At 39.0% G+C, this 17,104-nt stretch overlaps 1 protein-coding gene across 1 annotated transcript in view; it reads left to right on the top strand.

The window, feature by feature from the left end:
• The window catches only part of beat-IIIa (beaten path IIIa), a 442,078-nt gene that overhangs the window by 336,225 nt on the left and 88,749 nt on the right, over positions 1-17,104 (top strand). Inside the window, exon 4 of the mRNA XM_073970400.1 lies at positions 16,258-16,393. Coding sequence (XP_073826501.1) covers positions 16,258-16,393 — 136 coding nt within the window. The remainder of the gene's footprint in view (positions 1-16,257; positions 16,394-17,104) is intronic.

The following is a 17,104-nucleotide window of genomic DNA, read 5'->3' as shown; positions in this document are numbered from 1 at the left end:
TAGGTTTTTATGCAAAGAAAAATTGGCCACGCCCTCTTTTCCGCCCACTTTTATAAATATGTTATATCCACGAAACTACTCAATAGATTTTCCTGAAATTTTCAGGGAACGTAGAGTGATAGCCCCCGGTTGAAATAGGCTACATATTTTGTTGAATTTCGAATCGGGCGGGGTACCTCCCCTATGCCCTATTTTTGTAAAAATGCAATATTTGCAACAATTACAAATGTATCGCTTTGAAAATTAATTTCCGAGTCAATGGCGATTGTGTTTCCGACCTTACGTGCTTATTTGGGGCATTAAGACTGGACAACGCCCACTTTTTTAAATATGTTATATCTACGAAACTTCTGAATCGATTTTCCTGAAACTTTCAGCGAATGTACAGGGTTGGTCCCCGATAAAAATAGACCACATATTTTTTGACTTTTGGATCGGGCGGGTACCTCCCCTATTCTCCATTTTTGTAAAAATGGGAATATTTGCAACAAATACGAAAGTATCGGTTTGGGAATTTATTTGCGAGTCAATGGCGATTGTGTCTCAAACCTTACGTACTTATTTTGGGACTTAAGATCCGACCACGCTCACTTTCTAATTAGGTTATATCTACAAAACTACTGAAGGTATTTTCACGAAAATCGCGATTTGTCTAAACTTTTAAATCTTTATAAATAAAAATCAACTATCGTTCGTTGGTAATGGCATCAGTTGAGAATGGCTGGACCTATTTTCGACTTGGGTTTTTATGCAAAAAAATTTGACCATGCCCACTTTTTTCAATTTTAAATTTTTATCATTTCTACAAGAACTGAAATTGCCAGGGAATGTTCAGAGATGACCCCCGCTTAAAATAAGCTACAAATTCAGTTGAATTTCGGAAAGGGCGGGGTACTTCCCCTATACCCTACTTTTTTAAAAATGTTATATTTACAACTAGCAGACCCCGGTCCGCGTTGCTGGCCCGTCGTAATGAGTTTTAATGACAACTTTTTATCGACTTTATGCTTGACAATTCAAAAATAGGTATTTTCTACCTCACTTCTTCGGTCCATCCAAACCGAGAAGGATTTTAAATTTATCAACAGATTTTGTCTGTAACCTTTCTTTTCTGTTACGGACTTTGTCGGATTTTTCGCCAATTTGTGCCTTTTCGGATTTAATATCGTCCATGTCCCTGTCTTTATCCTAAAGCGATCCAATTATAAAAGTTAAAAAAATGGTTAAATCGAATTCTCCCGCTTATTTAGACTTATATGTTTTAGCTTTTCATGGCTGATGGACCGTTGAACCTCACCATTTAAGTACACCATTTAAGTACATATATAGTTTTTCTTGATCGGGGGCGCAACCACCGTTGTCTCGAAAACTAATTTGCAACCTGATGCACTCATAATTTTGGCAAATATAGCGATTATAAAATAATAGGCCCCGAAATTCGTCTATCATTTTGGACCACGGGACATTCCTGAACATTTTCTGAAAATTAGGTTCAGTAGTTTTGGAAAAATAATGTTTTGAAAAGAGTCGGCGTGGTCATCATCGGCGTGGTCATCATCAGATATAACATATTAAAAAATTGGGCCTGGTCCGGTATTTTGGCTCTAAATATGTACCTAGGGTGCACACAACTTCATTGCCTACCAAAATGTATGCTGAAACCGATATAATCATGAGTGTGGCTTATACATATAGCGTTTAACAGAAAGGCATGGGGGCGGGGTACCTCCCTTATGCGACATTTACAAAAAAAACGTTATATTTGCAAAAATGATGTATGTATCGGAATAAAAATTTACGGATTAATCTACAATATAGGTACTTCTTTGGGGCCTATAGGCCCGACCAAGCCTGTTTTTTTAATATGTCATAACTAGACTGCGGAATCCTATGCAAATGCATATATGGTTAGGATGGTCGTAGAGAAAATCTGATTAGACAGAAACTCGTTTTATTAAAAAATAAAACGAATTAGCATATCGTGCATATTTTGACATATTTGTACATATCTGCATAAAAAGAGCATATGCAAAACCATATGCAAAAATATATTCAAGGATTTGTGGTCTAAATATCCTACCAAAATGGCTGAAATTTGGTATTAAGTCTTCGTTAGGTCTATGCAACTTTACAACTGAAATCTGTCCGCATAGGTCCACGTCTTCATATAGCCCCCATAGAACGGTACCTACCGATATTCGGTATTTTGAAAGTTGTAGCCTCAATATCCCACCGAAATGACTGAAAATTGGTATTTAGTCTTCGTTGGGGGTATAAAACACTCCACCTGAAATTTGTCGGCAAAGGTTCACGTCTTCATATAGCCCCCATAGAATGGTACCTCCCGATTTTCGGTATTTTTAAGGTTGTGGCCTCAATATCCTACCGCAATGACTGAAATTTGGCATTTTGTCTTCGTTGTGGGTATAAAACTTTCCACCTGAAATTTGTCGGTATAGGTACACGTCTTCATATAGCCCCAATAGAACGGTACCTCCCGATTTTCGGCATTTTGAAGGTTGTGGCCTTAATATTACACCGAAATGGCTGAAATTTAGTACTTAGTCTTCATTTGCGGTATTAAACTTTCTCCCTGAATGTTTTCGGTATAGGTCCACGTCTTCATATAGCCGCCATAGAACGGTACCTCAGGATTTCTGGTATTTTGAAGGATGTGCCCTCAATATCCACCCGAAATGGCTGAAATTCGGTATTAAGTCTTCGTTGGGGGTATAAAACTTTCCAACTGAAATTTATCGGTATTGGTCCACATCTTCACATAGCCCCCATAGAACGGTACCTCCAGATTTCTGGTATTTTGACGGATATGCCCTCAATATCCCTCCAAAATGGCTGAAATTCGGTATTAGGTCTTCGTTGGGGGTATAAAACTTTCCAAATAAAATTTGTCGGCTTAGGTTCAGGCCTTCATATAGCCCCCATAGAACGATACCTCCCGATTTTCGGTATTTTGAAGGTTGTGGCTGTGGTTATACATTTCTCTATTTTATTGACTTGTCTGAAGAGAATTTTAAACAGAAAAATTTTACACATAGACATTTTTGTACCTATTATTGAAATATTTGTTGCATAAGAAAATATGTAAAATGCATAAATTTTGCATATACAAAAATTTATGCATTTTGCATAATTTTGCATATGTCATATGTTTCGATTGCAATATAATCAGAAGCCAAAAATATGCCCAGTCCCAAAATTTGACATGAATCGGACCAAAAATAGGGGTTGCATAAAATTCCGCTGTCTAGTCATAACTCCAATACTACTAAAGGGATTTCCATAAAATTTGTAGCAAAAGCTCAATGTTTGCCGTTGTTATGTATATTTTATGAATTTCGGAAGAGGTGGGGTACCTTCCCCATGCCTTTCTGTTAAACGCTATATGTATAAGCCACACTCATGATTATATCGGTTTCAGCATACATTTTGGTAGGCAATGAAGTTGTGTGCACCCTAGGTACATATTGAGAGCCAAAATACCGGACCAGGCCCAATTTTTTAATATGTTATATCTGATGACCACGCCGACTCTTTTCAAAACATTATTTTTCCAAAACTACTGAACCTAATTTTCAGAAAATGTTCAGGAATGTCCCGTGGTCCAAAATGATAGACGAATTTCGGGGCCTATTATTTTATAATCGCTATATTTGCCAAAGTTATGAGTGCATCAGGTTGCAAATTAGTTTTCGAGACAACGGTGGTTGCGCCCCCGATCAAGAAAAACTATATATGTACTTAAATGGTGTACTTAAATGGTGAGGTTCAACGGTCCATCAGCCATGAAAAGCTAAAACATATAAGTCTAAATAAGCGGGAGAATTCGATTTAACCATTTTTTTAACTTTTATAATTGGATCGCTTTAGGATAAAGACAGGGACATGGACGATATTAAATCCGAAAAGGCACAAATTGGCGAAAAATCCGACAAAGTCCGTAACAGAAAAGAAAGGTTACAGACAAAATCTGTTGATAAATTTAAAATCCTTCTCGGTTTGGATGGACCGAAGAAGTGAGGTAGAAAATACCTATTTTTGAATTGTCAAGCATAAAGTCGATAAAAAGTTGTCATTAAAACTCATTTCGACGGGCCAGCAACGCGGACCGGGGTCTGCTAGTTGTAAATATAACATTTTTAAAAAAGTAGGGTATAGGGGAAGTACCCCGCCCTTTCCGAAATTCAACTGAATTTGTAGCTTATTTTAAGCGGGGGTCATCTCTGAACATTCCCTGGCAATTTCAGTTCTTGTAGAAATGATAAAAATTTAAAATTGAAAAAAGTGGGCATGGTCAAATTTTCTTTGCATAAAAACCCAAGTCGAAAATAGGTCCAGCCATTCTCAACTGATGCCATTACCAACGAACGATAGTTGATTTTTATTTATAAAGATTTAAAAGTTTAGACAAATCGCGATTTTCGTGAAAATACCTTCAGTAGTTTTGTAGATATAACCTAATTAGAAAGTGAGCGTGGTCGGATCTTAAGTCCCAAAATAAGTACGTAAGGTTTGAGACACAATCGCCATTGACTCGCAAATAAATTCCCAAACCGATACTTTCGTATTTGTTGCAAATATTCCATTTTTACAAAAATGGAGAATAGGGGAGGTACCCGCCCGATCCAAAAGTCAAAAAATATGTGGTCTATTTTTATCGGGGACCAACCCTGTACATTCGCTGAAAGTTTCAGGAAAATCGATTCAGAAGTTTCGTAGATATAACATATTTAAAAAAGTGGGCGTTGTCCAGTCTTAATGCCCCCAAATAAGCACGTAAGGTCGGAAACACAATCGCCATTGACTCGGAAATTAATTTTCAAAGCGATACATTTGTAATTGTTGCAAATATTGCATTTTTACAAAAATAGGGCATAGGGGAGGTACCCCGCCCGATTCGAAATTCAACAAAATATGTAGCCTATTTCAACCGGGGGCTATCACTCTACGTTCCCTGAAAATTTCAGGAAAATCTATTGAGTAGTTTCGTGGATATAACATATTTATAAAAGTGGGCGGAAAAGAGGGCGTGGCCAATTTTTCTTTGCATAAAAACCTAAACTGGACTATGACTAACATTTCCACAAAAAATTATCCAAATCGCTCCAGCCGTTTTCAACTGATTCAATTACCAACAAACGACAATTGAGTTTTATATATAAAGATAAAAATATTTGAAATAAATAAATAAGGTTGATTTTTAATGGGACAACGATAGAGCTTCGAAATTGTTAGAGATGTTTGGTGCATATTTTTGCTTTACATGCTGGTATATTCCTTCTCCACGATTTATATATACATATATACATATTTTTTGTGGTGGGAGAAATAAAGTGTGAACATTTCTTACGAATGGACGCTCCTTTCTTATAAAACATCAATATATTGTAACTGCAATATATAGGATATACCATTGTCGACCACAATTTCTCAAAAATATTTTTTAATAAAGAAATAATAAAAATAATAAAAAATCAACGCCACAACACAACTAAAGGCATATTCTAAACCGAAAAGTGGTACGTCCTTGTGGCTAAGGCAAAATAAAATATTTGTAAAAACGTGACTTTTGTCGTTCTTCTTAAGTTTTCTTTAGACTTCTGTACACATGTATTGTTCCTTATTGCAATTCACAGAGTTCAGAAGAGGATCTTTTCATTCGTTTAGTCCTTGGTTAGCTTTAAAGCAATAAAAACACAGCACAGCTGCAACAACCAAAAACACAAAATATACCAACTAAACAAACGGAACATTTCAACAACAATGTACAGGACAGGCAGGCAGGCAGGCAGCCAAGCGGGCAACGAGGCAGGCAAGTAGTTGTAGATGGTCTCAGACTTTATAATGAGGCGGAAATTTTTCTTTTCATGTTACGCCTCAGACAGTTCTTGGGAGAACTGTGACGTGACATTGTCATTTTTGTCGTGTTTGTTTGGTATGACACAAAGGGAACATTTCACTCAGCTGTGTTCGTTGTGCAATTGTTAGCTAGTTGCAGCACATAATTGAGAATATTATAATAAAATTGAAATTTTTTGGAGAAAATTTATTTTTTAATTTCTTCTTCTTTATTTACTCATCCGTTATCCGGATATAAGTGATCGTACAATTCATTTTGTTTTTTAATATTTATCGCATTATATTTATGTTATAGTATAGTGGTTGTCAGCTCTCTGTGTCTTGCAGCATTCAGCAGATCAGTTTCGTCGGTATAACCTGTCCAGTCCATGATGTTTTTGAGCCAAGATGTTTCTTTTCTTCCTCTAGCACGGCTTCCATCAATTTTTCCTTTTAAAATTGCTTGTAAAATGTTGTATTTATTGTTCCTTAATACGTGTCCAAGATATGCTATTTTGCGACTTTTTATTGTTGTTATTAACTGCCGGCTTACATTCATCCTTCTTAGTACTTCGTCATTAGAAATTTTCGCAGTCCATGGTATTTTCAGTACTCGCCGGTAAATCCACATTTCGAAGGCTTCCAATTTTCTTTCATCAGAGGATTTGAGCGTCCAAACTTCTGTTCCATACAGCAGCACCGACCAAATATAGCATTTTATAAAGCGTACTTTCGTTGTTACGTTTATGTCATGGCTTTTCATAAGTTTGTTGTATTTACAAAAAGCATCTCGCGCCATCTCTATACGACTTTTAATCTCTTTCGAGGGATCCCATTGGTCGTTTATTAGTATCCCTAGATATTTAAAAGATCGCACTCTTTCAATTTCTGTACCTTGAACTTTTAAGGTCACATCTGCATGGGGATTTTTTCTGCTTATGACCATATATTTCGTCTTCTTCATGTTTATTTTAAGGCCATATTTCTCACTTACACGTGCAAGTTTCTCCACAAGTTTCTGGAGACCGGATATACTTCCAGCCAGTAACGTGGCATCGTCCGCATACCTTATGTTATTAATTATTTTCCCATGAATTTTTATTCCGACGTTTTCTCCTTCTAGCGTTTCTTGGAATATTTTCTCTGAATATACATTAAACAATAAGGGAGATAGAAGACAGCCCTGTCTAACACCCCTTGAGATGCCAATTTCTTTTGTTGGTTCTCCACTTACTTCAATTCTTGCCGACTGATTCCAATAGAGACTTTTTATGCACATAAGTTCATTGTCTTGCATTCCTATATCATGTAATATTTCCATTAATTTATCGTGTTTGACGGTATCGAATGCTTTTTCGTAGTCAATAAAACACATGAATACATCTTTCTGGGCATCCCTACATTTTTGTGTTATAATTTGGATGCAGTATAGTGCTTCTCTTGTACCCATTCCTTCTTTAAACCCAAATTGGGTATTTCCCATGTGTGCTTCACATATTTTGTATATTCTACTATGAATAATCTTTAGAAATATCTTCAAGGCATGACTCATTAAGCTAATGAGTCTGAAGTCACTGCATTGTTTTGCATTATTTTTCTTGGGTATTGCGATGAAGGTTGATTTTAGCCATTCTTGTGGATAGTTTCCAGTGTTGTATATGTAATTAAAAAGGTTGACTAGTAGGTGTATATTGCTGGAATCAATAAGTTTCAGTAATTCTGATGGGATTTCGTCCGGTCCTGTAGCCTTTCTGTCTTTCAATGATTTTATAGCGCGTTCTACTTCGCTCTGCGTTATAGGCGTCCCTCTTCTTGGAATTTCCGAATCATCCTCATAAGATGATCGTTCGCTATCAGTAAAAAGATTGGTAATATATTCCTCCCATATATGCTTCCTTCCCTCCAAGTCAAATACAGCTTCATTGTTTTTGTTCATTAGAACTGGATTGGCTATTTTCTTTCCATATACTCCGGCGGCTTCCTTTAGCTTCTTGTGGAGGTTAAAATCATCGTGTATACTTTGTAGAAATTCAATTTCCTGGCATTTGGCATTCAAATTCGCATTTTTGGCTGTTCGGGTCGCAGATCGTATCTCCTTATTTATCTCCCAGTATTTTTCATAGTTTTTATTTCTGTATTTGCTTCGCTCATTCCATAGTTCTCGAATCTCGTCGGTAATCCATTCTTCTGTTCTTGATGATGTTCGCTTTCCCAGAGTGTTCTTTGCAGTCGTGTTTATAACATCTTTCACCTTGTTCCACAATTCGTGCATATTTTCTTCATTCAACTGTTGTAGTTGTCCATTTATATTGTTTTGCAGCTCATGTTTAGTTGCCGAGTCTTTAAGTTTTTCAATATTCATTTTATTTTGGGGCTGTTTTGTCCGATTTGATGCGAGCTTAATTCGTATATTTGCCACGAGTAAGTTGTGATCCGATGGCACATCTGCTCCTGGGTAGGTCGAACATTTTGTAACACTGGAGAGATATCTTTTATTTATTATTATGTAGTCTATTTGGTTTCTCACAATTTGGTTTTCATTGTCCTGTGGGGATTTCCAGGTGTATAACCGTCTGGGATGTAGGGGAAAACACGTATTGGTCACTTTCATACAATATTCCTGACAAAATTGCACTAGTCTGTCTCCTCTATCATTTCGTTCGCCTAGGCCATATTTTCCCGTAATATTTTCAACTTCTTGGTTTCCGACCTTGGCATTAAAGTCGCCTTGTATTATTGTTATTTCGTGTTTTTTTGTCATCTTTAGTAACTGCGCAATATCATTATAAAATTCTTCGACTTCATTCAAATTTGCATCTCCAGTGGGAGCATAGACTTGTATGATATTAAAATTTAGCGGTTTTCCGCTTATTTTTAACAACATTGTCCTGTCTGACTTTGGAACGAATCCCGTGACACAGGCCGCTATATGATTTTTAACAATAATAGATACTCCTCTTCTGTGAGCACCCTCCTGGTTTCCTGAATGATAGACCGTCATATTTTCTGATCTGAAATCACCGCATTCCGTCCACCATGTTTCGCTGACACCTAAGATATCAATTTGGAGTCGGTTCATCTCGCTTATTGTGTTATGAAGTTTTCCACTTTCGTAAAGACTTCTCACATTCCAAGTTCCAATTACAAGTTTTTGTTTAGTTTTACCTCCGGGGATTCTTAGCACCCTCTGATTGCCGGAGACTGAGGGCCGTTTGTTTTGCGTTGTATTGTTCATGTTTTGTACGATTTTCAAGGGATTATACATCAGTGGTTTCCCCTTGCCTTCTGATGGGTTTATAGTTTCCTTCTATATTTCAGCCGCTCCACTGGAGTACAGACGCTGCTTGCTGCCGCCGAATCTCGATCAGACGCTGCCTTTTTCCTTTTTTTTTTGGTTCGCCCCGCATATTTTATTTTTGCGATACCCGTCATATCTGATGAGCGTTCCCCTATCCACCACCTGGGGAGGCGTCCGATGGGAGAAAACAAGGAGGAAAAAAAAAACTCCGCACGGAATTTTTTTAATTTAAATAAATTTAATTAAATTTGGTCACAATTGTCTATAATATTGCCATATCATTAAATAAGCTAATTTAAGCCTTATATTGATAACACGTAAGAACGGCGCTTAGTTCGGATGGTCGAAATTTTTTTTCAAAATACCAATAAAATACCACAAGTATCGGCGGAAATTTAAGGTGAAAAGTTTTACACACCCCACGAAAACTAAATAAAAAATGTCATACATTTGGGTGGGATGTTAAGGCTAAAGCCTTCAAAATACCAAAAATTGGGACTTATAACGAAAAATTTCAGGTTGAAAGTTTTATACCGCCAATTTGACACTTTTGGTGGGATATTGAGGCTAAAGCCTTGAAAATACCAAAATCGGGTGGTACCGTTCTATGGGGGCTATATAAAGACATGAAACTATACCGACAAATGTCTGGTGTAAAGTTGTATATCCTGTAACGACAAGTTCCCTCCGGTTGCTGGGATAGCTCGCGGGGGTCCAGAGTCCGTCACAGAAGTTTATAAGTGGAAAGACCGAGAGAGTGATAACACGGGTAAATTTTTAAGTGTGTACAAAGGTTTGAAATTCCTACCGCTCGTTCGAGGTGACCTGGCTAAGTTCACCTATCCGCCCGCCGCTGGTGATCCAGCCTCGATGGGAGACCCGAGAAGATTCCGAATATTAGTCGTGTGGGAGACCTGGATAAGTTCTCCGTCTATACCGGCCTGTTGGGTGACCTGGATAAGTTCGCCCACCGGTCGGGTCCTCCTCCAGACAGGTTGCCGTGGAAGTATGGGCTAAACGATATATGTGGGCAAGGTTTCTGTAGGCTTCGCAGGAGACCTGGATAAGTTCTCCGAACTACTTGACTAACTGGACGAGCGGGGAAGAGGACTCACGCGAAAGGGGGTTCCAAGAGTTAAGGACACTTCATGGAACCTGCAAAGGTTACGCGGGGACCTAAGAGATGCGGACACTCCAAGGAGTCTGGCCAAGGAAACGCGAGGGAGTTCCAAGAGCTGCGAACGCTTCAAGAAATCTGGGCAAGAGTACACGAGTTCCAAGAGTTGCGAACACTTCAAGGAATCTGGGCAAGAATACGCGAGGGATTTCCAAGAGTTGCGAACACTTCAAGGAATCTGGGCAGGAGTACGCGAGTTCCAAGAGTTGCGAACACTTCAAGGAATCTGGGCAAGAGTACACGAGTTCCAAGAGTTGCGAACACTTCAAGGAATCTGGGCAAGAACACGCGAGGGAGTTCCAAGAGTTGCGAACACTTCAAGGAATCTGGGCAAGAGTACACGAGTTCCAAGAGTTGCGAACACTTCAAGGAATCTGGGCAAGAATACGCGAGGGATTTCCGAGAGTTGCGAAAACTTCAAGGAATCTGGGCAAGAGTTCACGAGTTCCAAGAGTTGCGAACACTTCAAGGAATCTGGGCAAGAATACGCGAGGGAGTTCCAAGAGCTGCGATCACTTCAAGGAATCTGGGCAAAAGTACACGAGTTCCAAGAGTTGCGAACACTTCAAGGAATCTGGGCAAGAATACGCGAGGGAGTTCCAAGAGTTGCGAACACTTCAAGGAATCTGGGCAAGAGTACACGAGTTCCAAGAGTCGCGAACACTTCAAGGAATCTGGGCAAGAATACGCGAGGGAGTTCCCAGAGTTGCGAACACTTCAAGGAATATGGGCAAGAATACGCGAGGGAGTTCCAAGAGTTGCGAACACTTCAAGGAATCTGGGCAAGAGTACACGAGTTCCAAGAGTCGCGAACACTTCAAGGAATCTGGGCAAGCTATTGAATATCACCACTCTGACTCACCTGGTTAACTGCGATTTTTTACTTCCACTCGATTGAATTCGCGCACTTGTTGACTTCACTTCCCTTGAACACTGACTGATCCCCTTTCGATTTCCTCCGGTCCTTTTATAGGAAAACAGTCTGTACCTATTACCCAAAAATAAGTTTAAATAATTTAACAAAAACCACGTGCCATTGGGGTACCTATCCCATTTCAGAAAAACCACGTGTCTCTTAGTAGGATTTATTTACGAATTCAATTATATTATTCAAAATACAATAACAACAACAAAAAGTGGGACAAAAACAAACGAAGTGACTTTTGTCGTCACAATCCCCAATGAAGATTTAATACCAAATTTTAGCCATTGAGGCTAAAACCGTGAGAATATCGAAAATCGGGAGGTACTGCTCTATGGGGCTATATGAAAAAGTGGACCTATACCGACGAATTTCAGGTGGAAAATTTTACACCTCCAACAAAAACTGAATACAAAATTTCAGCAATTTCGATGTGTTAATGAAGATAAAACCTTCAAAATACCGAAAATCGGGAGGTACCGCTATATGAAGATAAGGTCCTATACTGACAAATATTACCTGGAAAGCTTTATAAAACCATCGAAGACTAAATACCAAATTTAAGCCATTTCTGTAGGAAATTAAGGCCACAACCTTCCAAATATAGAATATCCGGAGGTAAGGTTTTACAGCCCCAACGAAGACCAGCTACCAAACTTCAGTCATGTCGGTGGGATATTGAGGACACAACGATTAAAATAACGAAAATCGGGAGGTAGAGTTCTATGGAGGCTATATGAAAACGTGGTCCTATACCGACAAATTTCAGGTGAAAAGTTTTATATCCCCAAATAAATATATACTTACTTACATGGCTTTTATACTAAACAGAACGTCTTATTCCATAAGCCGAACTAAGAATAGATTTACAAACGCACCGATCTTTTGCCTTACTTCTCCAATTTTGTACGCCATGTTTTGTGATATCTTCTTCAACTTGGTCTTTCCATCGGAGTTTTGGCCTTCCCTTGGGGCGTATACCGTCGAGTGGCTCGTATTCAAATGCCTTTTTGGCGGGGGCATCTTTATCCATCCTGCTGACATGGCCAAACCAACGCAATCGTTGTAGTTCGATACGTTTTACTATATCGATGTCGGTCGGCTGGTATAGCTCGTGGTTCATACGACGTCGGTATTCACCTTCAACGCATATTGGTCCATAAATCTTTCGAAGAATTTTTCTCTCAAACACACCTAGTTCTGCCTCATCTGCTTTTGTAAGTACTCATGCTTCAGATCCATAGGTGGTATCAGTGTCCGGTAGAGTGTAAGTTTTGTTTGACGAGAGGTGGTTTTGCTTTTAAACTGTTTATTTAGACCAAAGTAGCATCTGTTCGCCAATATTATTCTTCTCTTTATTTCAAGGCTTATATTGTTGGTTTTATTTATGGCGGTGCTGAGGTAGGTAAAGTCATTTACTACCTCAAATTTATAATTATCAACATCCACAGTTGGTCCGAGTCTACTGGACGACTTGCGTGTTGATAGCATAAACTTGGTCTTATCGCCGTTGACTTCCAGACCCACTTTGGCAGACTCTTTTTCAATTTTTGCAAAGGTGGCTGTTACCGCTCGCGCTGATCTACCTATTATGTCTATGTCATCTGCGTATGCAAGCAACATTACATCTTTATTGTATATCGTGCTGTTTTTGTCTCTGGCCTTATATATATTCGCATCTCGTATGACCTTTTCCAGTAGGATATTAAATAGGTCACACGATAGACTGTCACCTTGTCTGAAACCTCGTTTTGTGTTGAAAATATATACAGATACAAATAAATATATGCAAATACAAAATTTCAGCTATTACGGTGGTATATTGAGGCTAAAACCTTGAATACACCGAAAATCGGAAGGTACCGTTCCATGGGGGCAATATGAAGACATGGACCTATGACAAAAATTTTCAGGTAGAAAACTTTACACCCCCAACGAAGACTAAAAACAAATTTCAGTTTTTTCGGTGAGTTAATGAGGCTAAAACTTTCAAATTTCAGAAAATCGGGAGTTTGTGTTCTATGGGGGCTATATAAATGCGTGGACCTATAGCAACAAACTTCAGGTGGAAAGTTTTATACCCGCAGCGAAGACTAAATACCAAACTGCAGTCATTTCGGTAGGAAAATAAGGCCACAACCCTCAAAATATAGAAAATCCGGTAATGTTCTATGGGGGCTATATTAAGGTGTGGACCTATACCGACCAATTTCAGGTGGGAAATTGTACATCCCCAACGACGACTATCTACCAAATTTCAGTCATTTCGGTGAAAAATTGAGACCATAAACTTGAAAATACCGAATATCGGGAGGTACTATTCTATTGAGGCTATATGAAAACGTTGACCTATACCGACAAATTTAAGATGTAAAGTTTTACATCCCTACGAATACTAAATACCAAATTTCAGCTATTTCAATGTGTTATTGAGGCTAAAACCTTCAAAATACCGAAACGTAGACATATACCGACCAATTTCAGGAGGAAAGTTTTATACCCTCAGCGAAGACTAAATATGTACCAAAATTCAGCCATTTTGGTGGGAAATTAATGCCACATCCTTCAAAATATAGAAAATCGGGTGGTTCTGTTGTATCGGGGCTCTATTAAGCTGTATACCTATACCGACCAACTTCATGTGGAAAGTTATACACCCATGCATCAAGCGTGTTGGATGTACGATCGGTTCGAGGTGCAAACACAGACTCGGACCACTACCTTGTTGCAGCAAAGTTACGTACCAGATTAAACGTAGCAAACAAAGTGCAAACAGACACAACACGGAAGTTGGACATCGGTAAGCTGCAATCACAACAGATAGCAACATCATATTCCACTCAACTGGCCCAACTGCTTAATCAAAGCACTCCTCGTCCCGATAACATATCAGGACAGTGGCAAAACATTGCCTACTCCATGCAAACAGCCGCAAAATCAGTACTTGGATACCAGAGACCTCCACCAAGGAATCCATGGTATGACCAGGAGTGTCGTGCTGCTACCGAAGAGAAAAATGCGGCATATAGGGCTACTTTACAATCAGTAGCAACGCGTAGCGCACGAGAGAGAAAAGAAGAGAGGAGAAACGTCTTTTCCGCAGGAAAAAGAGAGAGATGGAAAAGTGGGAGTGTGAACAAATCGAGATGCACAGGAGACAGAATGAAGTCCGAAAATTCTACCAAAGAGTAAAACATCAAACTGATGGCTTTGGAACTGGCACATCCTCCTGTAGAGGCCAGCAAGGTAATCTGGTAACTGATATAGATAGTGTGCTAAGGATATGGAAAGAGCATTTTTTCAAACTGTTGGTATCAAATAGTAGCGAAGTCGACGAAGATACCACAGATCCAATCCCAGAAGATGGTATTGAATGTATACCACCCGGCCAATATGACGTAAAGACAGCAATTAACCGGCTAAAGAATAATAAGGCAGCAGGAGCTGATGGCCGAGCTGTTTAAAACCGGAGGCGACACGCTGATAAGGTGTACGTATCAGCTAGTTAGCTCCATCTGGCAGGAAGAACGCGTACCCGACGATTGGAACCTGAGCATCCTGTGTCCCGTCCATAAGAAAGGAGATAAGATTTTATGCTCCAGCTATAGGGGCATAAGTCTTCTCCCTATCGCCTACAAGATAGTGTCACGGATATTGTGCGAACGACTAAAGCCCATGGTCAACGAATAATTGGGCTTCGACAGCCCGCAGCGTCCAAAGTTATGCCATGCCATGTCTGAATTTGGGATCCCCGCAAAGCTCATTCGGCTTTGACTGACACAAGTTCTTCAGCTAAAGTAGGAAATAACCTCTTCGAAGAGTTTTGTACCAAAAGAGGTTTCTGCAAGGAGACAGCCTTTTGTGTGATCCTGCTAGAAAAGGTTATACGAGAGGCAAACGTCAAAAGAAGTGGCACAATCCACAACAATAGCCACATGTTACATGCTTATACTGATGATATAGACATCATGTGACGATCACTAAAAGAAGTAACCGATACCTTTATGAAGGTCGAAGGAGAATCTACTAAAGTGGGTCTGGCGGTAAACGGCGAGAAGACCAAGCTGATGGTGTCGACGCGCAATGCGTCCATTAAGATCGGACCAATTGTTGAAGTTGGTTCCTATAATTTTGAGGTAGTAAAAGACTTCGTATACTTCGGCACCGCCGTAAACACAACAAACGACATCAGTTGTGAAATAAAAAGAAGAATTGTATTGGCCAACAGATGCTACTTTGGCTGAAGTAAGCACTTTAAAAACAAAGCTACAACTCGTCAAATAAAAATAAGGCTTTACAAAACACTGATACTACCCGTGCTGATGTATGGTTCCGAAGCCTGCGTATTTGCGTAAGCAGATGAAGGAGTGCTTGGCGTGTTTGAGAGAAAAATTCTTTGAAAGATCTACGGACCAATCTGCGTTGACGGTGAATATCGACGTCGCATGAACCACGGGCTGTATCTGCTATACAACGACATCAATATAGTTAAACGTATTGAGATGCAACGATTGCGTTGGCTAGGCCATATAATAAGAATGAGCGATGATGAACCCACTAAAAAGGCGTATAAATTCGAGCCACAAGACGGTGCACGCAGTATTGGCAGGCCAAAGAATAGATGGCGCAAACAAGTGGATGAAGAGATGACAAGGCGCGGTATTCCAAAAAGCGAAGCATGAAACAGAGAGAATTGGATATCTTTTCTTAGTTCGGTCTATGGAACAAATGTTCTGTAATGGGCCAGCTAAGTAAGTAAGTAAGTAAGATCGGTACCTACTTTACACTTCCAACATCTGCGGCGATCAAAGAAAATAGCTAAGTAGTTACTATATACATACATCTTGATCTTTGCCCTTAAAATAATAATTTCCAAACTTAAGCAAAATTCCAACAAAATTTTACTCATTTGCATTTGAATAAAATGAAAACTTTCAGAAGTTTAAAAATATTAAAAGTTATTTTCACATTTTACCCCCCACATATACCATTTTCTACTTTCAGCTACGCAATTCCTCAGATACACAAGTTATGTTAAGGCGTGTTACCCTCCAATCAACAGGCGTTTACAAATGTGAAGTTTCCGGCGAAGCACCAGCATTTAATACAGTTTCTGAATCAGAAACCATGACAGTCGTAAGTAAGTATTCCGCCATAACAGCAACAACAACTACAACAAACATGAATTAATTTCTATATTCATACATATAGTACACATCTCTGTCAAAGATATCCTTGTTTGTTTGCATTGTCCTTATGCTGATGAGAACGATGTTTTAGATGACGAAGATGATGATGACGCGTATCTTCGACTAACTAAGTCTTTGAAGTGGATTTGCATTTACAAATTAAATTTCCCAGAATGTAGTGCTTTTCCATGGGTATTATTATGATTATTGTGCAGAAATAACGGAGGCAGTAGCAACAGCAACAACTGCATGAAAAAGAAGAAATAACTAACTAACTGACGGCGTGACTGGCTGACTGAATGAATGCCTAACTGATGCAATAGCAGTCCCATTGTATGCATAAGTAAACAAATTAATTGCATTTAGCTATTTGCAATACATAGATAGTAGCACGAAAGTATGAAAGGAATCATTGGAAGTAAATTCTACTTCAATGCTGATTTTAGATTTACCCACTCGCTTACTGGTTGGTTAGTTGAATGCGAGCATTAGTTGCTTGTGGTGTGTTGTGGCAACAGAGTTGCCATTATGTTGTATTAAAGGTAACATTAAACTACATTAAATCATCCGGGAGACATTGTTTGGTGTCTTACATCCCCTATCAATGATTCAACCTAATGGGACACTGACCTCCCAGTGAGTTGACATGTTTACGTATACCA

This window comes from Musca autumnalis, unplaced genomic scaffold, assembly GCF_047663935.1.
Source record: "Musca autumnalis isolate F117 unplaced genomic scaffold, ASM4766393v1 scaffold_2, whole genome shotgun sequence".
Lineage (NCBI taxonomy): Eukaryota > Metazoa > Arthropoda > Insecta > Diptera > Muscidae > Musca > Musca autumnalis.
The sequence above is the reverse complement of the archived record's forward strand: the minus strand, read 5'-3'. Positions and strand labels throughout refer to the sequence as shown.